At 45.6% G+C, this 24,334-nt stretch overlaps 1 protein-coding gene across 1 annotated transcript; it reads right to left on the reverse strand.

Moving 5' to 3' along the window:
* Positions 1-216: 216 nt before the first annotated feature.
* Positions 217-23,710, reverse strand: LOC135531202 (antimicrobial peptide NK-lysin-like). Its single transcript, XM_064959319.1, has 5 exons — positions 23,612-23,710; positions 1,872-1,950; positions 1,313-1,396; positions 1,051-1,208; positions 217-869 (listed from the first exon to the last, which is right to left on the reverse strand). The coding sequence occupies exons 1-5, from the start codon at positions 23,638-23,640 to the stop codon at positions 839-841; spliced, it is 381 nt and encodes a 126-aa protein (XP_064815391.1). The 5' UTR covers positions 23,641-23,710; the 3' UTR covers positions 217-838.
* Positions 23,711-24,334: the final 624 nt, after the last annotated feature.

The raw sequence follows: 24,334 nt of genomic DNA on the forward strand, positions 1-24,334 counted from the left end.
CACTGGACAGTTATTTGTTGGATAAGTTACTTCTAGCCATGTACCAAACAATGAAGATTGATTTTACGGAAAACTGAGATTCTAAACCAATAGGTAGCCAAAATGCCAACATGAGTTCCTAGACATTGTAATTAAATGCTTTATCATGATATGTTAATCAGTAAAAGTTCTAATTAGCTACATTTCTAGAGTAATGTCAGAGGTGTCAAATAAGAGTTGTAGTTGTACTATCAATTGAGGTTTATTTTTTGCCCAGACAAAAAGTTCAAACAAACATTAAAAATGTTCAACATTTTGGACTAAAATAGCAAAAGATTTACATTTGTAGATGATACAAAATGTACTGCAGTTTTAGACTGATTCCTACACTATTATAAACCGGATCATTTGAGTCCTGGATGTTGTTTGGCTGAAAGCCATGGTATATGAGACAATATACCACGGATATGACGCAAATCAAATTACATACTTTTCTAATTACATTGGTAACCTGTTTATAATAGCAACAAGGCACCTCTGGGGTGTGTGTTATAGGGCCATTATACCACAGCTAAGGGTTGTATCCAGGCAATCCCCATTGCATGGTGAATAAGAACAGCCCATAGCCATGGTAAATTGGCCATATACCAACACCCCTTCTGGCCTTATTGCTTTATTATAATACATGTTCCCAAAACATTATTTCAGAACCTATTCATTCCAATAACTTCATCATCCATTTATATGTTTGTGTTGTGACTAGTTTGAAAAAGAAAGAGCAAGAGGCTGGCAGCATAGCATTGTCTTGACACCTGAACATCCATCTTCTCACTTTGGAATCTGGATACTGGCTGCTTGGTCAGTAGCTCAGGTCCAAAACTTCCTTTGGTCTAAAGATGCACAAAAAGATTACATGAGTGGAAGATCGGAATACATAACCGCATATTTTCATATCAATGAATACATTCTACTCAATAGTGTTTAAATTATCAAGCACAAGTGATCATCGTTACACTCTTTAGTTATTTGAAGAGTGACTAAAGAGTATGTTGAATGGTTTCTTGTACTCACTTGCAGGCCTTAATGTTAACACAGATGGTCCTCACGTCATCGCTTGTGCTAAGCTCCTCAATCAGCACCCACAAGTGTTTCTTCACCAGGTGTTTACACATAGATTTTACGAAAGGGATTTTATCGCAAATGGACAATAGCTTCTGCTTTATCTCCTCCTATTGATGAAAGTTGACATTTTCAGGGAAATATCACAGTAAATAGTAAAGAGTGCAATTTCGTGAAAGGACACTCTTATCAAATGTAATGCTATGGAAGCTACCTGGCTAGAGGAAGTGGAGATGGATTTCTTCACTTTTTTCAGTGCCCACTCACACACCCAGCAGGTTGCCTTTAGCTGTTGCTCCTTTGGAAAGCACAAACAGACAAGAATTTGTATTTTTTTTGTAATAAATCGGTCGCTGTGCCCTGAGCAAGGGACTGAAACATAATTGCTTCAGGGGCTCTGTACAATGGCGACCCTGCCCGTGACCGCTCTCCCTGTTGGTGTCTCAGGGGGAGTTGGGATATGCAAAAAAATATACATGTCCATTACACACTTTTGTGCAACAAAACAAATATAAGCACCCCCCCCAAATTATTTTTTTATTAAATTATGGTGTGATGTATTCAGTGTTATGGTGTAAGTGAATATGTGAATGTGTAATGTGAAAGTCAGGGGTTGGACAATAGTTTCTTCAGTCAATGTATATTTTTAGTTATATTTACATCTATGATTAAGTTCTGTTACTCAGTAGCAGGTTGAGTATTCTAATAGGAAGTTACAGAAATGTCTTCACTTTCTGCTGGTTCATAACATTTTGACCATAGCATACTATTACCATGCGCTTCTCCGGCTGTGCTTCCACTACTTCCTGGTCATCAAGGTCAACCTCTTGGCATTGCAATGCATTTCCCAAACTGTGAAGAAAAACTTATACGTCACTCAAGTGATGGGTACTTCACTTGTATGGTTCTGAAACCAAAGGTGAACTTGGAGTTGATTTAGGCCTCCCACCCACAGTTCCCCTTGCACCCTATCCCAATGTATGTACTGAATATATAGTAGTTACTACTTGAGTTAATACATAAAATCTCACTTGAACAAGCCAGCAGACTGAAGGCAAGGAGGACCAGAGAGGTCTTCATGATTTGTGCTGGTAGAGATGTGAAGAGTAAAAGTTGTGTTGGGGTCTGGTAAAGTGACTTACGAATCAGACAAGCCCCTTTTTATATATAAGCCCCTCTAGCCACAGCTCCCTGTACAAACCCCACCTACGATATATTGATAGTACATCTCACATTAACCACAAGACACAAACCTTACAAGTCAACAGGATATTACGTGGAAGGACTTGGTTTAGACCTACATTACATACTGATGAGGAGTAATCTTCATAATCACCTTTTTCCATCTCAACACAGTCTGATTTTCATTGTAATTTAATATTAGTTAGTCAATTACAGATAAAGCAATGTACTGTATGTGTTGGAAAGAGCAGGTGTTCTTATTTATCTGTGTCTGAAATGCATCTGAGGTATTGGAGAGCTCAGGATAACATCAGGGACAAAACAAATGTTATATCAGTGTTTGTGGTTAATGTTTCAGTATGATATGTTGGATATGTTATGTACTTGAGTGAAGACCCAAAAGCGGTTTTAACAGAAAACAGAGTTCTTTAATAAAAAACAGGAACGGCATAAATCCTCTTCCAACGTTGACAATGGAACAAAAAGAACGTAGTATAGTGCAGGATGCACCTGCCAGGCAGACTCCGACAGGATAGGACAAGGTGGAAGCAAACGAGACGACAGCTTGCTTCTGGCATCAAAAACACAAACAAGAATCAGACACTGAAAGTAGCAGGAACAGAGAGAGAAATAGAGACCTAATCAGAGGGGGAAGAGAGAACAGGTGAGAAAGAGTGAATGAGCTAGTTAGGGGAGATGTAGAACAGCTGAAGAATGAGAGACAGAGAAGGTAACCTAAAAAGACCAGCAGAGAGAGACAGAGTGAAGAGAAAGGACAGGAACAGACATAACAAGACATGACAGTACCCCCCCACTCACCGAGCGCCTCCTGGCGCACTCGAGGAGGAAACCTGGCGGCAACGGAGGAAATCATCGATCAGCGAACGGTCCAGCACGTCCCGAGAGGGAACCCAACTCCTCTCCTCAGGACCGTACCCCTCCCAATCCACTAGGTACTGATGACCACGGCCCCGAGGGCGCATGTCCAAAATCTTACGAACCCTGTAGATGGGTGCGCCTCGACAAGGATGGGGGGGGACGAGCGGGGGGCGCGAAGAACGGGCTTAACACAGGAGACATGGAAGACCGGGTGAACGCGACGAAGATAGCGCGGAGAAGAAGTCGCACTGCGACAGGATTAATGACCTGGGAAATACGGAACGGACCAATGAACCGCGGGGCCAACTTGCGAGAAGCTGTCTTAAGGGGAAGGTTCTGAGTGGAGAGCCATACTCTCTGACCGCAACAATATCTAGGACTCTTGGTCCTACGCTTATTAGCGGCCCTCACAGTCTGCGCCCTATTACGGCAAAGTGCCGACCTGACCCCCTTCCAGGTCCGCTCGCAACGCTGGACAAAAGCCTGAGCGGAGGGGACGCAGGACTCGGCGAGCTGAGATGAGAACAGCGGAGGCTGGTACCCGAGGCTACTCTGAAAAGGAGATAGACCGGTAGCAGACGAGGGAAGCGAGTTGTGGGCGTACTCTGCCCAGGGGAGCTGTTCTGACCAAGACGCAGGGTTACGAAAAGAAAGACTGCGTAAAATGCGACCAACAGTCTGATTGGCCCGTTCGGCTTGACCGTTAGACTGGGGATGAAAGCCGGACGAGAGACTGACGGAAGCCCCAATCAAACGGCAAAACTCCCTCCAAAATTGAGACGTGAACTGCGGGCCTCTGTCGGAAACGACGTCAGACGGAAGGCCATGAATTCGGAAAACATTCTCGATAATGATCTGAGCCGTCTCCTTAGCAGAAGGGAGCTTAGCGAGAGGAATGAAATGAGCCGCCTTAGAGAATCTATCGACAACCGTAAGAATAACTGTCTTCCCCGCTGATGAAGGCAGTCCGGTGATGAAATCTAAAGCGATGTGAGACCACGGTCGAGAGGGAATGGGAAGCGGTCTGAGACGGCCGGCAGGAGGAGAGTTCCCAGATTTAGTCTGCGCGCAGACCGAACAAGCGGCGACAAATCGACGCGCGTCACGTTCCCGAGTGGGCCACCAGAAACGCTGGCGAATGGAAGCGAGCGTACCCCGAACGCCGGGGTGGCCGGCTAACTTGGCAGAGTGGGCCCACTGAAGAACGGCCGGACGAGTAGGAACGGGAACGAACAGAAGGTTCCTAGGACAAGCTCGCGGCGACGGAGTGTGAGCGAGTGCTTGCTTTACCTGCCTCTCAATTCCCCAGACAGTCAACCCGACAACACGCCCTTCAGGGAGAATCCCCTCGGGGTCGGTGGAGACCTCAGAAGAACTGAAGAGACGAGATAAAGCATCAGGCTTGGTGTTTTTGAGCCCGGACGATAAGAAATAACAAACTCGAAACGAGCGAAAAACAGAGCCCAACGAGCCTGACGCGCATTAAGTCGTTTGGCTGAACGGATGTACTCAAGGTTCCTATGGTCAGTCCAAACGACAAAAGGAACGGTCGCCCCTCCAACCACTGTCGCCATTCGCCTAGGGCTAAGCGGATGGCGAGCAGTTCGCGATTACCAACATCATAGTTACGTTCTGACGGCGATAAGCGATGAGAGAAAAACGCGCAAGGATGGACCTTGCCGTCAGAGAGAGAGCGCTGAGAAAGAATGGCTCCCACGCCCACCTCTGACGCGTCAACCTCAACAACAAACTGACTAGAGATGTCAGGTGTAACAAGAATAGGTGCGGATGTAAAACGATTCTTAAGAAGATCAAAAGCTCCCTGGGCGGAAACGGACCACTTAAAGCACGTCTTAACAGAAGTAAGGGATTTCACCCCCGTAGTGGACAAAAATGAATGGCAAGTTATTGGCATAGGACAAACCATGTACACATTGGCCAATACCACCCAAAGCGGCGTTGATTCATGCAAAGTTTACTTCTATTGCCATATGGGTATTGCCAGTTGTAACACTTCAAAAATCCAACAGGTGGCGATTGCACTCCACCATGGTTTTTCATATTGGTATTGGACTCCAAGTCAACATCCAAAAGCCAAATTTTGAAAAAACGAATTTTTTGAAAAAAACGTATCACCCCTTAAAAAAGTGCTTTCTGGACCGTTTTTCGAAATTCTTTCGCTTTTTTGACAATTACACATGTATAAGAACTGTATGAAAATACTTTTGTCCAATTTTATTATCATAATTTTTTTAATTTTTTTACTTGCGCATATTGCATATGTTTTGTCCATTTGCAATATGATTTCATAGGAAGTCAGAAGTCAAAAGTCAAAAATTATAAAATTTCATAAAAAACTTCACACACCCCTAAAAAAGTGCTTTCTGGACCGTTTTTCGAAATTTTTTCGCATTTTGTGTCAGTTACACACGTATAAGAACTGTATCAACATACTTTAGTCATATTTTATTATCATAATTTTTTTTTTTTTTTTACTTGCGCATATTGCATGTGTTTTGTCCATCTGCAATATGATTTCATAGGAAGTCAGAAGTCAAAAGTCAAAAATTATTAAATTTCATAAAAAACTTCACACACCCCTAAAAAAGTGCTTTCTGGACCGTTTTTCGAAAAATTTTCGAATTTTGTGTCAGTTACACAAGTATAAGAACTGTATCAACATACTTTAGTCATATTTTATTATCATAATGTTTTTTTTTTTTTTTTTGCTTGTGCATAAGGCATATGTTTTGTGGGGGCCAAATGTCATAAGAAATTTGACATGCTCAAAAATCCTTCAGAAATGCAAAATTGACTGGCCTGATGAACTCGGGATGGCCGGGCAGTGATTGTTGTTCCTTTCAATCACTCGTGGTGTTGATTTCATCATGTCCATTTGTTTATGTTTTCTCACTTTTGCAAAGTCACTGTGCATTTGCCATATGGTTAACTGGGCAGTCACCATCACCAATTTGTCATGCCATAAAAATCATGCAGGAATGCCAAATTGACTGGCCCGATGAACTCGGGATGGCTGGGCAGTGATTCTGGAACCTCTCCATCGCTCGTTTGGCTTGATTTCAGAATGTCGCTTTTGGTGATGGTACCTCACCGCTTAAACATATTGCTAATGGACAAGAGTCACCTGCAAGTCACCGTCCATCAGTCAATTTGATATCATTCAAAGCTAACTATTGGAGGCACTGTCAGTCTCTACGCACCCCAATGATACGTCCCTCCATCCATGTTGTGTATCTGTGTGATTTAGTTTTCCTTTGAATTTTTATGGGAAAAATGACTGATTTACAGTTCATGGGGGTTGCCTAATCATATATATGAAGTTTTGGAAAGATCTGATTTTTTTAACCCCTCCAAACAGCCCCTGAGACACCAATTATGGCACTTCCGGTTGGCACAGGAAGCTGTAACTCAACATACATCCTCATTGGGGTATTCCATTAGAGAATCCTGAGTTTTAAGTCTTTACCATGAAAACTGACTGATTTACACAGGGTTCAATGCACTATGTCCATCAAATTGCAGGCAGTGTATGGGTATACACTTTTAGGGCGATTTGGACCACTTCCGGTTGGTCCAGGAAGCTTAGAATCGACACAGGTAGACCTTATAGTGGTCTGATGGACTGGTACCAAAGACAGGTTCATACAACATTCATAACCCATATAGACTCCAGGTTGTATTTAGTGGAGCAGCCAATATATTCCTATGGGGAGAGAAGTCAATGAACACTGTTTTTATGTAAACACCTTCTTTTGACTGTGAAGGGTTAATGTCACACGGTCAAGGATAGGCTTGGACAGATCAGGAGGACCTTAGGAACAGTCCTGTGGTTGAATTGTCTTTCTAAACCTAATGGTTCCGCCGCTGTCACCCAAAATCAAATGACGTACTGGTGAAGGCTTCATATTGGGCCTATTTTTCTCATGGTCGCCGCGCTCAGACCGAGCGAGCTACGGTCAAGCGGGGCACCTCGTTGGACTCGGCACAGTCTGGACACTATGGTCATGCCATTGTTTGTGTTGATTTCAGAATGTCCATTTGGTCATGTTTTCTCACTTTTGCAAAGTCACTGTGCATTTGCCATATGGTTAACTGGGCAGTCACCATCACCAATTTGTCATGCCATAAAAATCATGCAGGAATGCCAAATTGACTGGCCCGATGACCTCAGGATGGCTGGGCAGTGATTTTGGTACCTCTCCATCGCTCGTTTGGGTTGATTTCAGAATGTCGCTTTTGGTGATGGTACCTCACCGCTTAAACATATTGCAAATGTTCCTTACTTTTGCAAAGTCACTAAAAATTCTTGCAGGAATGCCAAATTGACTGGCCCGATGACCTCGGGATGGCTGGGCAGTGATACTGGTACCTCTCCATGGCTCGTTTGGGTTGATTTCAGAATGTCCATTTGGTGATTTTTCTCACTCTTTCAAAGTCACTGTGCATTTGCCATATGGTTAACTGGGCAGTCACCATCACCAATTTGTCATGCCATAAAAATCATGCAGGAATGCCAAATTGACTGGCCCGATGACCTCGGGATGGCTGGGCAGTGATACTGGTACCTCTCCATGGCTCTTTTGGGTTGATTTCAGAATGTCGCTTTTGGTGATGGTACCTCACCGCTTAAACATATTGCTAATGGACAAGAGTCACCTGCAAGTCACTGTCCATCAGTCAATTTGATATCATTCAAAGCTAACTATTGGAGGCACTGTCAGTCTCTACGCACCCCAATGATACGTCCCTCCATCCATGTTGTGTATCTGTGTGATTTAGTTTTCCTTTGAATTTTTATGGGAAAAATGACTGATTTACAGTTCATGGGGGTTGCCTAATCATATATATGAAGTTTTGGAAAGATCTGATTTTTTTAACCCCTCCAAACAGCCCATGAGACACCAATTATGGCACTTCCGGTTGGCACAGGAAGCTGTAACTCAACATACATCCTCATTGGGGTATTCCATTAGAGAATCCTGAGTTTTAAGTCTTTACCATGAAAACTGACTGATTTACACAGGGTTCAATGCACTATGTCCATCAAATTGCAGGCAGTGTATGGGTACACACTTTTAGGGCGATTTGGACCACTTCTGGTTGGTCCAGGAAGCTTAGAATCGACACAGGTAGACCTTATAGTGGCCTGATGGACTGGTACCAAAGACAGGTTCATACAGCATTCATAACCCATAAAGACTCCAGGTTGTATTTAGTGGAGCAGCCAATGTATTCCTATGGGGAGAGAAGTCAATGAACACTGTTTTTATGTAAACACCTTCTTTTGACTGTGAAGGGTTAATGTCACACGGTCAAGGATAGGCTTGGACAGATCAGGAGGACCTTAGGAACAGTCCTGTGGTTGAATTGTCTTTCTAAACCTAACGGTTCCGCCGCTGTCACCCAAAATCAAATGACGTACTGGTGAAGGCTTCATATTGGGCCTATTTTTCTCATGGTCGCCGCGCTCAGACCGAGCGAGCTACGGTCAAGCGGGGCACCTCGTTGGACTCGGCATAGTCTGGACACTATGGTGATGCCATTGTTTGTGTTGATTTCAGAATGTCCATTTGGTCATGTTTTCTCACTTTTGCAAAGTCACTGTGCATTTGCCATATGGTTAACTGGGCAGTCACCATCACCAATTTGTCATGCCATAAAAATCATGTAGGAATGCCAAATTGACTGGCCCGATGACATAGGGATGGCTGGGCAGTTATTCTGGTACCTCTCCATCGCTCGTTTGGGTTGATTTCAGAATGTCGCTTTTGGTGATGGTACCTCACTGTTAAAACATATTGCAAATGTTCCTTACTTTTGCAAAGTCACTAAAAATTCTTGCAGGAATGCCAAATTGACTGGCCCGATGACCTCGGGATGGCTGGGCAGTGATACTGGTACCTCTCCATCGCTCGTTTGGGTTGATTTCAGAATGTCGCTTTTGGTGATGGTACCTCACTGTTAAAACATATTGCAAATGTTCCTTACTTTTGCAAAGTCACTGAAAATTTGTGCAGGAATGCCAAATTGACTGGCCCGATGACCTCGGGATGTCTGGGCAGTGATTATGGTACCTCTCCATCGCTCGTTAGGGTTGATTCCAGAATGTCCATTTGGTGATTTTTCTCACTCTTTCAAAGTCACTGTGCATTTGCCATATGGTTAACTGGGCAGTCACCATCACCAATTTGTCATGCTATAAAAATCATGCAGGAATGCCAAATTGACTGGCCCGATGACCTCAGGATGGCTGGGCAGTGATACTGGTACCTCTCCATCGCTCGTTTGGGTTGATTTCAGAATGTCGCTTTTGGTGATGGTACCTCACTGTTAAAACATATTGCAAATGTTCCTTACTTTTGCAAAGTCACTGAAAATTTGTGCAGGAATGCCAAATTGACTGGCCCGATGAACTCGGGATGGCTTGGCAGTGATTCTGGTACCTCTCCATCACTCGTTAGGGTTGATTCCAGAATGTCCATTTGGTGATTTTTCTCACTCTTTCAAAGTCACTGTGCATTTGCCATATGGTTAACTGGGCAGTCACCATTACCAATTTGTCATGCCATAAAAATCATGCAGGAATGCCAAATTGACTGGCCCGATGACATAGGGATGTCTGGGCAGTGATACTGGTACCTCTCCATCGCTCGTTTGGGTTGATTTCAGAATGTCGCTTTTGATGATGGTACCTCACCACTTAAACATATTGCTAATGGACAAGAGTCACCTGCAAGTCACCGTCCATCAGTCAATTTGATATCATTCTGACACCAAACTGATACAAACTGACACCAAACCCACTTTTCCCAACTCATTTAGGAGCCAAGTATAACATACTTCAGAGCTGGCCCAAAATTCACAAGGCCTTCGGTACAAAACATTAAAAAACCATAAAACACATAGTTACTTTCTAGCTGCGGGGCCAGTTCGGACATTATGTGTAGTCCTATGTGAGGCGACCCCGAAATCCCGAGTTTCGGCCCGATAGGTCATTTGGTGTCCGAGTAAAAGCCTAATTGGTGCTGAAAATCCACTTTTTCAATGCCTTGCTACGGGGTCCTTGAATGAGCTATCGGACCGAGATGTTGGGTTCTGTCTCTATGGGCCAAGACGGTCACAATGCACCTAGTCTTGTGTCTCTGGGACATTTCTAAATGTCGCCATTTTCGTTATGGTCAAAATGAATTGAAGTCATTGCAAATGTTCGACGCTGTTTCTCGGTCCGAGAACATTCTAGAGCGCCGTAACTCACCACGCACTATCTACCTGAGGTCTAGAACAGGATTCTAAAGTTTCGGAACTCTAGGTCTGACGGTTCTTTTTTAGCTCGAACAAAGCTAACTATTGGAGGCACTGTCAGTCTCTACACACCCCAATACGTCCCTCCATCCAAGTTGTGTATCTGTGTGATTTATTTTCCTTTGAATTTTTATGGGAAAAATGACTGATTTACAGTTCATGGGGGTTGTCTAATCACACATATGAAGTTTTGGACAGATCTGATTTTTTTAACCCTTCCAAACAGCCCCTGAGACACCAATTATGGCACTTCCGGTTGGCACAGGAAGCTATAAATACACACATGTCTTGACTGACATAGAAACCTAGGGAATCCTGAGTTTTAAGTCTTTAAGTTGAGAATTGACTGATCTACACAGGGTTGAATAATGCAGAGGCCTCGGCACCTTTCGAGGTGATGTACATCCAAATACCTTTTGGGTCAATCTAACCACTTCCGGTTGCTCCAGGAAGCTTAGAATCGACACAGGTAGACCTCATAGTGGTCTGATGGAATGTCATAGAAGACAGGTTCATACAGCATTCATAACCCATATAGACTCCAGGTTGTATTTAGGGGAGCAGGCAATGTATTCCTATTGGGAGAGAAGTCAATGCACACTGTTTTTTTGTAAACACCTTCTTTTAACTGTGAAAGGTTAATGCCACACAGTCAAGGTTAGGCTTGCACAGATCGGGAGGACCTTAGGAACAGTCCTGTGTTTGAATTGTCCTTCTAAACCTAACGGTTCCGCCGCTGTCACCCAAAATCCAATGACATTGTGGTGCAGGCATCATTGTGGGCCTATTTTTCTCATGGTCGCTGCGCTCAGACCGAGCGAGCTACGGTCAAGAGGGGCACCTCGTTGGACTCGGCACGGCCTTGGGATTATGTTTATGCCATTGCCTGCTCTCTGTGTCTTTAAACACCACGCTTTGTCACTCCATCCTTGCTGTGTGTGTGTGTGAGAGCTTTTCTTTGACATCTGTTGGGAAAAATGACTGATTTACAGTTCATGGGGGTTGTCTAATCACACAGATGAAGTGTTGGACAGATCTGATTTTTTTAACCCTTCCAAACAGCCCCTGAGACACCAATTATGGCACTTCCGGTTGGCACAGGAAGCTATAAATACACACATGTCTTGACTGACATAGAAACCTAGGGAATCCTGAGTTTTAAGTCTTTAAGTTGAGAATTGACTGATCTACACAGGGTTGAATAATGCAGAGGCCTCGGCACCTTTCGAGGTGATGTACATCCAAATACCTTTTGGGTCAATTTAACCACTTCCGGTTGCTCCAGGAAGCTTAGAATCGACACAGGTAGACCTCATAGTGGTCTGATGGAATGTCATAGAAGACAGGTTCATACAGCATTCATAACCCATAAAGACCCCAGGTTGTATTTAGGGGAGCAGGCAATGTATTCCTATGGGGAGAGAAGTCAATGCACACTGTTTTTTTGTAAACACCTTCTTTTAACTGTGAAAGGTTAATGCCACACAGTCAAGGTTAGGCTTGCACAGATCGGGAGGACCTTAGGAACAGTCCTGTGTTTGAATTGTCCTTCTAAACCTAACGGTTCCGCCGCTGTCACCCAAAATCCAATGACATTGTGGTGCAGGCATCATTGTGGGCCTATTTTTCTCATGGTCGCTGCGCTCAGACCGAGCGAGCTACGGTCAAGAGGGGCACCTCGTTGGACTCGGCACGGCCTTGGGATTATGTTTATGCCATTGCCTGCTCTCTGTGTCTTTAAACACCACGCTTTGTCACTCCATCCTTGCTGTGTGTGTGTGTGAGAGCTTTTCTTTGACATCTGTTGGGAAAAATGACTGATTTACAGTTCATGGGGATTGTCTAATCACACAGATGAAGTTTTGGACAGATCTGATTTTTTTAACCCTTCCAAACAGCCCCTGAGACACCAATTATGGCACTTCCGGTTGGCACAGGAAGCTATAAATACACACATGTCTTGACTGACATAGAAACCTAGGGAATCCTGAGTTTTAAGTCTTTAAGTTGAGAATTGACTGATCTACACAGGGTTGAATAATGCAGAGGCCTCGGCACCTTTCGAGGTGATGTACATCCAAATACCTTTTGGGTCAATTTAACCACTTCCGGTTGCTCCAGGAAGCTTAGAATCGACACAGGTAGACCTCATAGTGGTCTGATGGAATGTCATAGAAGACAGGTTCATACAGCATTCATAACCCATAAAGACCCCAGGTTGTATTTAGGGGAGCAGGCAATGTATTCCTATGGGGAGAGAAGTCAATGCACACTGTTTTTTTGTAAACACCTTCTTTTAACTGTGAAAGGTTAATGCCACACAGTCAAGGTTAGGCTTGCACAGATCGGGAGGACCTTAGGAACAGTCCTGTGTTTGAATTGTCCTTCTAAACCTAACGGTTCCGCCGCTGTCACCCAAAATCCAATGACATTGTGGTGCAGGCATCATTGTGGGCCTATTTTTCTCATGGTCGCTGCGCTCAGACCGAGCGAGCTACGGTCAAGAGGGGCACCTCGTTGGACTCGGCACGGCCTTGGGATTATGTTTATGCCATTGCCTGCTCTCTGTGTCTTTAAACACCACGCTTTGTCACTCCATCCTTGCTGTGTGTGTGTGTGAGAGCTTTTCTTTGACATCTGTTGGGAAAAATGACTGATTTACAGTTCATGGGGATTGTCTAATCACACAGATGAAGTTTTGGACAGATCTGATTTTTTTAACCCTTCCAAACAGCCCCTGAGACACCAATTATGGCACTTCCGGTTGGCACAGGAAGCTATAAATACACACATGTCTTGACTGACATAGAAACCTAGGGAATCCTGAGTTTTAAGTCTTTAAGTTGAGAATTGACTGATCTACACAGGGTTGAATAATGCAGAGGCCTCGGCACCTTTCGAGGTGATGTACATCCAAATACCTTTTGGGTCAATTTAACCACTTCCGGTTGCTCCAGGAAGCTTAGAATCGACACAGGTAGACCTCATAGTGGTCTGATGGAATGTCATAGAAGACAGGTTCATACAGCATTCATAACCCATAAAGACCCCAGGTTGTATTTAGGGGAGCAGGCAATGTATTCCTATGGGGAGAGAAGTCAATGCACACTGTTTTTTTGTAAACACCTTCTTTTAACTGTGAAAGGTTAATGCCACACAGTCAAGGTTAGGCTTGCACAGATCGGGAGGACCTTAGGAACAGTCCTGTGTTTGAATTGTCCTTCTAAACCTAACGGTTCCGCCGCTGTCACCCAAAATCCAATGACATTGTGGTGCAGGCATCATTGTGGGCCTATTTTTCTCATGGTCGCTGCGCTCAGACCGAGCGAGCTACGGTCAAGAGGGGCACCTCGTTGGACTCGGCACGGCCTTGGGATTATGTTTATGCCATTGCCTGCTCTCTGTGTCTTTAAACACCACGCTTTGTCACTCCATCCTTGCTGTGTGTGTGTGTGAGAGCTTTTCTTTGACATCTGTTGGGAAAAATGACTGATTTACAGTTCATGGGGGTTGTCTAATCACACAGATGAAGTGTTGGACAGATCTGATTTTTTTAACCCTTCCAAACAGCCCCTGAGACACCAATTATGGCACTTCCGGTTGGCACAGGAAGCTATAAATACACACATGTCTTGACTGACATAGAAACCTAGGGAATCCTGAGTTTTAAGTCTTTAAGTTGAGAATTGACTGATCTACACAGGGTTGAATAATGCAGAGGCCTCGGCACCTTTCGAGGTGATGTACATCCAAATACCTTTTGGGTCAATTTAACCACTTCCGGTTGCTCCAGGAAGCTTAGAATCGACACAGGTAGACCTCATAGTGGTCTGATGGAATGTCATAGAAGACAGGTTCATACAGCATTCATAACCCATAAAGACCCCAGGTTGTATTTAGGGGAGCAGGCAATGTATTCCTATGGGGAGAGAAGTCAATGCACACTGTTTTTTTGTAAACACCTTCTTTTAACTGTGAAAGGTTAATGCCACACAGTCAAGGTTAGGCTTGCACAGATCGGGAGGACCTTAGGAACAGTCCTGTGTTTGAATTGTCCTTCTAAACCTAACGGTTCCGCCGCTGTCACCCAAAATCCAATGACATTGTGGTGCAGGCATCATTGTGGGCCTATTTTTCTCATGGTCGCTGCGCTCAGACCGAGCGAGCTACGGTCAAGAGGGGCACCTCGTTGGACTCGGCACGGCCTTGGGATTATGTTTATGCCATTGCCTGCTCTCTGTGTCTTTAAACACCACGCTTTGTCACTCCATCCTTGCTGTGTGTGTGTGTGAGAGCTTTTCTTTGACATCTGTTGGGAAAAATGACTGATTTACAGTTCATGGGGGTTGTCTAATCACACATATGAAGTTTTGGACAGATCTGATTTTTTTAACCCTTCCAAACAGCCCCTGAGTCACCAATTATGGCACTTCCGGTTGGCACAGGAAGCTATAAATACACACATGTCTTGACTGACATAGAAACCTAGGGAATCCTGAGTTTTAAGTCTTTAAGTTGAGAATTGACTGATCTACACAGGGTTGAATAATGCAGAGGCCTCGGCACCTTTCGAGGTGATGTACATCCAAATACCTTTTGGGTCAATTTAACCACTTCCGGTTGCTCCAGGAAGCTTAGAATCGACACAGGTAGACCTCATAGTGGTCTGATGGAATGTCATAGAAGACAGGTTCATACAGCATTCATAACCCATAAAGACCCCAGGTTGTATTTAGGGGAGCAGGCAATGTATTCCTATGGGGAGAGAAGTCAATGCACACTGTTTTTTTGTAAACACCTTCTTTTAACTGTGAAAGGTTAATGCCACACAGTCAAGGTTAGGCTTGCACAGATCGGGAGGACCTTAGGAACAGTCCTGTGTTTGAATTGTCCTTCTAAACCTAACGGTTCCGCCGCTGTCACCCAAAATCCAATGACATTGTGGTGCAGGCATCATTGTGGGCCTATTTTTCTCATGGTCGCTGCGCTCAGACCGAGCGAGCTACGGTCAAGAGGGGCACCTCGTTGGACTCGGCACGGCCTTGGGATTATGTTTATGCCATTGCCTGCTCTCTGTGTCTTTAAACACCACGCTTTGTCACTCCATCCTTGCTGTGTGTGTGTGTGAGAGCTTTTCTTTGACATCTGTTGGGAAAAATGACTGATTTACAGTTCATGGGGGTTGTCTAATCACACATATGAAGTTTTGGACAGATCTGATTTTTTTAACCCTTCCAAACAGCCCCTGAGTCACCAATTATGGCACTTCCGGTTGGCACAGGAAGCTATAAATACACACATGTCTTGACTGACAGAGAAACCTAGGGAATCCTGAGTTTTAAGTCTTTAAGTTGAGAATTGACTGATCTACACAGGGTTGAATAATGCAGAGGCCTCGGCACCTTTCGAGGTGATGTACATCCAAATACCTTTTGGGTCAATTTAACCACTTCCGGTTGCTCCAGGAAGCTTAGAATCGACACAGGTAGACCTCATAGTGGTCTGATGGAATGTCATAGAAGACAGGTTCATACAGCATTCATAACCCATAAAGACCCCAGGTTGTATTTAGGGGAGCAGGCAATGTATTCCTATGGGGAGAGAAGTCAATGCACACTGTTTTTTTGTAAACACCTTCTTTTAACTGTGACAGGTTAATGCCACACAGTCAAGGTTAGGCTTGCACAGATCGGGAGGACCTTAGGAACAGTCCTGTGTTTGAATTGTCCTTCTAAACCTAACGGTTCCGCCGCTGTCACCCAAAATCAAATGACATTGTGGTGCAGGCTTCATTGTGGGCCTATTTTTCTCATGGTCGCTGCGCTCAGACCGAGTGAGCTACGGTCAAGCGGGGCACCTCGTTGGACTCGGCCCTGCCTTGGGATTATGTTTATGCCATTGCCTGCTCTCTGTGTCTTTAAACACCACGCTTTGTCACTCCATCCTTGCTGTGTGTGTGTGTGTGAGAGCTTTTCTTTGACATCTGTTGGGAAAAATGACTGATTTACAGTTCATGGGGGTTGTCTAATCACACATATGAAGTTTTGGACAGATCTGATTTTTTTAACCCTTCCAAACAGCCCCTGAGACACCAATTATGGCACTTCCGGTTGGCACAGGAAGCTTTAAATAAACTCATATCCTCATTGGGGTATGCCTTTACAGAATCCTGAGTTTTAAGTCTTTACGTTAAGAACTGAGTTATTTACGGAGGGTTTAGTGAGTGTGTGTTATTTCAGAAAATCATAGAAAATCACAGAAATGTCGCAGAGCTCCGCAGCACATTTTAAAAATACTCGTATGAACACCCTGCAACTGGATCTGTAACCGTTGAAAAAAAAAAAACCACCTATATCTGAACATCACGATCTGGTCAACGTACGATTTCTCGTAAATGACGATAGATAAATGGCCGATTTTTTTTTTATTGACACCGGAGGCTCCTTGACTTTGACGTGAAGTGAAAAAATCTTTTCTCTATTTTCATTTTGGACCTTTAATCCCAGAAATATGGCCATAACTCAAAAACCGTTGAGGCCTAGACGCCATCTTGTTCGGGGCCATCTTCCCATAATGCCAAACCTACGCTCACCAAGTTTCGGCTTCGAAATATTTTCGGTTTCCGAGATATGGCACGTCGTGATTCGGGATGTTTTGTCCAATAGCAATATGATTGCTTATGCCCTCTTGTGGGATATTCCGGCATTGCGCAAAAATGGGCTAAAATTTGTTTATTTTATTAAACGAAAACCGAATGTCCGACAAAGTTCATTTGATGACTTCCCGGTAGGTCTGGCCCTACCGCTCGGCCCGACGCCGTCCCCGAATTTCTAAAATGTTTTCGGACGTCTAGTAAGGGACCGTACATTTCCAATAGGGACTTTCTCACTAACCATACGGTGATTGTCGAAATGTTCCCTTAGGGTATGTAAGGGCTGTGAGGGGAGCTGCCACCTGACCGAAATTACGGATGAAACGACGATAGAAATTAGCGAAGCCCAGAAAGCGCTGCAGCTCGACGCGTGACTTAGGAACGGGCAAATCAATGACAGCCTGGACCTTAGCGGGATCCATCTTAATGCCCTCAGCGGAAATAACGGAACCGAGAAAAGGGACAGAGGCGGCATGAAAAGTGCACTTCTCAGCCTTCACATAAAGACAGTTCTCCAAAAGGCGCTGGAGGACGCGTCGTACGTGCTGAACATGAATCGAGAGAGACGGTGAAAAAATCAGGATATCGTCCATGTAAACGAAAACAAAAATGTTCAGCATGTCTCTCAGGACGTCGTTAACTAGTGCCTGAAAGACAGCTGGAGCGTTAACGAGGCCGAAAGGAAGAACCCGGTATTCAAAGTGCCCTAACGGAGTGTTAAACGCCGTCTTCCACTCGTCCCCCTCCCTGATGCGCACGAGATGGTAGGCGTTACGAAGGTCCAATTTGGTGAAAAACCTGGCTCCCTGCAGGATCTCGAAGGCTGAAGACATAAGAGGAAGCGGATAACGATTCTTAACTGTTATGTCATTCAGCCCTCGATAATCCACGCATGGGCGCAGGGACCCGTCCTTCTTCTGAACAAAAAAAAAAAACCCCGCTCCGGCGGGAGAGGAGGAGGAGACTATGGTACCGGCGTCGAGCGAAACCGACAAATAATCCTCGAGAGCCTTACGTTCGGGAGCCGACAGAGAGTATAATCTACCCCGGGGGAGTAGTTCCCGGAAGGAGATCAATACTACAGTCATACGACCGGTGTGGAGGGAGAGAAGTGGCCTTGGAACGACTGAACACCGTGCGCAGATCGTGATACTCCTCCGGCACCCCTGTCAAATCGCCAGGCTCCTCCTGTGAAGAAGAGACAGAGGAAACAGGAGGGATAGCAGACATTAAACAGGTCACATGACAAGAAACATTCCAGGATAGGATAGTATTACTAGACCAATTAATAGAAGGGTTATGGCGCACTAGCCAGGGATGACCCAAAACAACAGGTGTAAAAGGTGAACGAAAAATTAAAAAAGAAATGGTTTCGCTATGATTACCAGAGACAGTGAGGGTTAAAGGCAGCGTCTCACGCTGAATCTTGGGGAGAGAACTACCATCTAAAGCGAACAAGGCCGTGGGCTCCCCTAACTGTCTGAGAGGAATGTCATGTTCCCGAGCCCAGGTCTCGTCCATAAAACAGCCCTCCGCCCCAGAGTCTATCAAGGCACTGCAGGAAGCAGATGAACCGGGCCAGCGGAGATGGACCGGAAAGGTAGTGCGTGATCCAGAAGGAGAGGCCTGAGTAGTTGCGCTCACCAGTAGCCCTCCCCTTACTGATGAGCTCTGGCTTTTACTGGACATGAGGTGACAAAATGACCAGCGGAGCCGCAGTAGAGACAGAGGCGATTGGTGATTCTCCGTTCCTTCTCCTTGGCCGAGATGCGGATACCCCCCAGCTGCATAGGCTCAGCATCCGAGCCGGCGGAGGAGGGTGGCAGTGATGCGGCAGGTGGCAGTGATGTGGAGAGGGGAGCAACGGAGAACGCGAGCTCCTTTCCACGAGCTCGGCGACGAAGATCAAACCGTCGCTCTATGCGAATAGCGAGGGCTATTAAGGAGTCCAGACTGGAAGGAACCTCCCGGGAGAGGATCTCATCCTTAACCTCGACGAGGAGACCCTCCAGAAAACGAGCGAGCAAAGCCGGCTCGTTCCAGTCACTAGAGGCAGCGAGAGTGAGAAACTCAATAGAATAATCCGTTATGGATCGATTCCCCTGACATAGGGAAGACAAGGCCCTGGAAGCCTCCTCCCCAAAAACAGAACGGTCAAAGACCCGTATCATCTCCTCCTTAAAGTCCTGAAACTGGTTAATACACTCAGCCCTCGCCTCCCAGATTGCCGTGCCCCACTCACGCGCCCGTCCGGTAAGGAGAGAAATGACGTAGGCGATGCGGGCTGCGCTCCTGGAGTAAGTGTTGGGCTGGAGAGAGAACACCACATCACACTGAGTGAGGAATGAGCGGCACTCAGTGGGCTCCCAGAGTAACAGGGCGGGTTGTTGATCCTGGGCTCCGGAGACTCGGAAACCCTGGAAGTGGGCGGTGGATCGAGGTGGAGTTGGTGAACCTGTCTTGTGAGGTCGGAGACTTGGACGGCCAGGGTCTCAACGGCATGTCGAGCAGCAGACAATTCCTCCTCGTGTCTGCCTAGCATCGCTCCCTGGATCTCGACGGCGGAGTGAAAAGGGTCCGGAGCCGCTGGGTCCATTCTTGGTCTGATTCTTCTGTTATGTACTTGAGTGAAGACCCAAAAGCGGTTTTAACAGAAAACAGAGTTCTTTAATAAAAAACAGGAATGGCATAAATCCTCTTCCAACGTTGACAATGGAACAAAAGAACGTAGTATAGTGCAGGATGCACCTGCCAGGCAGACTCCGACAGGATAGGACAAGGTGGAAGCAAACGAGACGACAGCTTGCTTCTGGCATCAAAAACACAAACAAGAATCAGACACTGAAAGTAGCAGGAACAGAGAGAGAAATAGAGACCTAATCAGAGGGGGAAGAGAGAACAGGTGAGAAAGAGTGAATGAGCTAGTTAGGGGAGATGTAGAACAGCTGAAGAATGAGAGACAGAGAAGGTAACCTAAAAAGACCAGCAGAGAGAGACAGAGTGAAGAGAAAGGACAGGAACAGACATAACAAGACATGACAGGATAAAGGAATAAAGGCAGACACCAATGTCAAGTTCAATAGCCTTGTTTGTGCATTGTACAAATCCCCACATATGGAGTCGGGGAACAGTCCGGCTAGTCGAATACCTATCAACTAGACACCGTAATATCATCCTTTTCAATAGAAAGTGCAAACATAAAGGCATAACATTAAGTTCTTAACAGTCTGGTCATAACAATAGAAAAAGCATGAATTGTTTTTTTTACTTCAGTTGTCATCTTCCTTTTTAAAGTGTATTTTATTATTTAAGAAAAAATGTATATTTTAATTAACCAAGGGCAAGTTAACAGTCTCTTGCTTACAGTAAGCCTGTCCGATGGCTTGCACAAACGACCAACCCGTGAGTAAGTATTGGCTCTGACAGGGGTAGGATTAGGGCCACGATCTGGAGAGCTTGGTGGGGTAGAAGCCTCACCTTCAGTTGGCTCATGTCTCAATTCTGAGCCCCTTACCCTTAGGCCTGGACTGCGATCCAGCTCAACTAGGTGAGTGTATGGCGTGTTCTGGTTTGTCCGCTCTGCTACGCGCAGATAATTGGATTGTGACGATAGAGGGAGCCACCAACATCCACCAGGTAAGAACGTGGTGCAACTCTCTGCAGGCATGTTGCTCAGCCTCCAAAGTCCTGTGTGGTCTCCCGGCAGCGGTTTCATCCTTATCGTTTCACCCATCTCCAGCTCTGGTAGGTCTCGAGCAGTCCGGTCGTAGAAGCACTTAGCGAGCTGCTTTCTGTGACGCAGTTTGTCCGTGACGGCAACCATGACGCAGGGCTCAAGTAGCTTGTTAGCTACAGAGATGGTAGTCTTCAGACGTCTGGACAGAAGGCGTTGTGCTGGGCTGCTGTCCATGTTTTCGGTGGGTGTGTTCCTCTACTGTAAGATCGCTTTCCATGGGTCGTTGCCATCGCGCAAGGCCCTGCTTAACAGGTTTTTTGCAATCTTGACAGCTGATTCTGCCTTGCCATTTGCTTTTGGGTGTCTTGGAGAGGAGGTCACGTGGTCAAACTCACATTCTGAGGCGAAAGGCTTGAACTGTGCAGTAAATTGTGGGCCATTGTCCGTGATTACCTTGTCAGGCTGACCTTAACTTGCAAACTGCACCTTGCAGCGCTTTATGACTGTCTCTGCAGACAAGTCAGGGAGCAGTTCAATTTCCCAAAAGTCAGAGTAGTGATCAACGATGAGAAGATAGTCCTTTTGTCTGTGGCTGAATAAGTATATGCTGACAATTTGCCAGGTCCTTGTGGGCAGTTCGTGACACATCATGGTTTCCTTTTGCTGTTCATGAGCGTACTTGTTGCATGTGGTACAGTTGCTGACAAAGTCTTTAATTTCTGCTTGCATGTTTGGACGGTATAATGTTACACGAGCCTGGCGGTAGCATGTGTCACCTCCAACGTGACTGGAGTGTATGCGGGTAAGCATCTCTGGACGTAGTGATTTGGAGGGGGACTCTGGCAGCTCCGGACAGGAGGGAGACCCTGGCACAGGACTCACCAGGCTGGGAAGACCTACTGGAGGCCTGGTCCGTGGAGGAGGCACAGGATAGACCGGTCTGTGGGGGAGCACTGGAGATCTGGTGCGTAGCCTTGGCACCACTCTTCCAGGCTGAATGCCCACTCTTGCCCGGCACGTGCGGGGAGCTGGAAAACGCCGCACTGGGTTCTACTGGCGAACTGGGGAAACCGCACTTAGAGCTGGCGCAGGATATCCTGGCCCGAGGAGACGCACTGGAGGTCTGGAGAGCAGGGCTGGCACAATCTGTCCTGGCTGGATCCTCACCCTAGCCCGGCAGATGTGGGAAGCTGGGATGTAGCTCACCGGGCTAAGAACGCACACAGGAGACACCATGCGCTCCACCGCATAACACGGTGCCTGACCAGTACATTGCCCCCCACGGTAAGCACGGGGAGTTGGCTCCGGTCTCCAACCTGACTCTGCCACACTCCCCGTGTGCCCCCAAATTTTTTGGGGGTTGGGGCTGCCTCTCGGGCTTCCTTGCCAGCCGTGTTCCCTCGTAATGTTGCCACTCAGCCTTAGCTGCCTCCAGTTCCTCCTGTGGATGGCGATTCTCCCCAGCCTGCCTCCAGGGTCCCTTCCCGTCCAGGATCTCCTCCCATGTCCAGGAGTCCATTACACCACGCTGCTTGGTCCTTTAGAGGTTGGGAGGTTCTCTCACGGCTGTTGAAGGATGAGGACCAAGGTGCAAGCATGGTGAGCGTATATTTTCTTTATTTGAAGCAAAATTACGCCAAACAAAACAAAAAACTAACCGTGAAGCTCACAAGAAAAGTGCTCTAAACAGAGACAACCTCACACACAGAAGACTCAAATTAAACATACATAGGTTTATGTAGTGTAATGTTTATATATCTGCTTCTGAGAGGATTCTAGCTAGACTTGAGAATAACCACATGCATGTCTTAGTCTGGCTTGCCTCACACTAAAAGCTTAGACACAGCAGCTGTTGGAAGAGACTACGTGTCCAATGATTTGCTCATGCTGCACTCTCTATAAAGTATTTCAGTATGAACGCATGCATCATGATTCAAACTGTGAAAAGGTTTGTGCATGTTTAAAAAAAATGTCCCTAACCGTAATAGTGTAATAGTGTGGTTAGCAGCACAATGGGTATGCTTAAATAGTTAATAACAAGGTCGCAGTAGCACCATCCACAAGTTGCACTAACAGAAACCATTTAGTAATTGCTTTTTAGAAATTGGAAATTACAATAAATGGTGATGAAATTAGTTATCCTAACCATAATTGGCTTGGCCCAATCTCTGAGTGATATAGTGATACATTAAGGATTAAGGTGATAACACTGATGTGCGACTAGGAACTTTACCACAGTATCTTGAAGCTCACCCAACACCCTCCTTTGTAGAAATTTTAAACAGTGAGAAGAAGGCTTGTCAGGAAACCAAAGTGTGAAGCTGTGTTTATTTAAAATTCACAACTAGTTGGGTGTGAACATTGTTTCACTTGCAAGACTCATGACGCTCCACACCCAGTGTTGTGTCAGAGATACAGTGGCTGTGGGAAGAGACTAGGGGGAACATGACAGATGAAAGCGATTTAATCATTTCTCAGCTTGACCATTTCTTCAGTCAATCAGCAAATGTTGGGAGGTTGCATGGAGGTTCGGATAGGTCAAAGGTCGCTGGGTGGAGAGGAGGCTGTAGAGTCCCGCTGAGGTCCCTGCCTGTTTCTCTGACAGGTCCACATACACCACAGAGAGACAGACAGGCCAACACCTGGACAGCAGGACACACTGAACTTACAGATCTCAGTACTGGACAGTCAGGTCACATGATCCAGAGGTAGTGTACAGGGCAGACACTTGGAAAAGACCCAGGCAGCTAAATTTAGAAGGACAAGGGTGATATACATTGAGAGAAACCACAAACACACACCTGGCGAGGGTAGCCACTCTGCCGTCCATCAGTTGATTTCCTGCAAGACTCAGGTGGGTCAGGGAGCAGTCTTCCTGTGGAACACACAAAGAACCAATCAGAGCCATGTTCTCTGTGACTCCTTTTCCATTTTCAGCAAGGGACCAATCAAATCCCAGATATCATGGTATGCCCTTGACCAGGCAGTTGGTACTATGTCTATCACCCAATATGTCAGTGTTGAGTTCTCAGCTTGGCCTCCAGCTTAAACATTAATAGTTGACATGAATCCTACTTACAGGGGGACCATCACTACATTTGTTCCTCTATTGAAGACCATCTTGCCATAGCTCTCCATTAAGTCAAATGGTGTACACACTTTAATATACAACCAATGTATCCTATCTACTATATCAGCACATGCTTCTTAGCTTGAATACCAAAGGCAAAGTTGTGCAGCAGATAAGTGGATGACATACTTCCTTTTCAACATGAGGTGCCTGCCTCTGACCCGTGGTTTAGGTTTACTGGTTAGCAGACCACAGAAAACAGGCGCTTTTTGTCACTGGCCTACACACAATACCCCATAATGTAAAAATTAAATAATACCATCATGCCATAGCTCTCCATTATGTCAAATGGTGTACACACTTTAATATACAACCATTGTATCCTACCATATCAGCACATGCTTCTTAGCTTGAATACCAAAGGCAAAGTTGTGCAGCAGATAAGTGTATGACG

This window comes from Oncorhynchus masou, unplaced genomic scaffold (genome assembly GCF_036934945.1).
Source record: "Oncorhynchus masou masou isolate Uvic2021 unplaced genomic scaffold, UVic_Omas_1.1 unplaced_scaffold_1552, whole genome shotgun sequence".
Taxonomy (NCBI): Eukaryota; Metazoa; Chordata; class Actinopteri; order Salmoniformes; family Salmonidae; genus Oncorhynchus; species Oncorhynchus masou.

Bases quoted from the DNA above. Each gene is read 5' to 3' on its own strand.
- LOC135531202 (XM_064959319.1), bottom strand. From the start codon at position 23,640: ATGGACGGCAGAGTGGCTACCCTCGCCAG. The intron at 1,397-1,871 runs GTAATAGTATGC...TGCTTTCCAAAG, and splicing joins CACAGCCGGAGAAGCGCATG to GAGCAACAGCTAAAGGCAAC. The intron at 870-1,050 runs GTGAGTACAAGA...GTGCATCTTTAG, and splicing joins GTTAACATTAAGGCCTGCAA to ACCAAAGGAAGTTTTGGACC.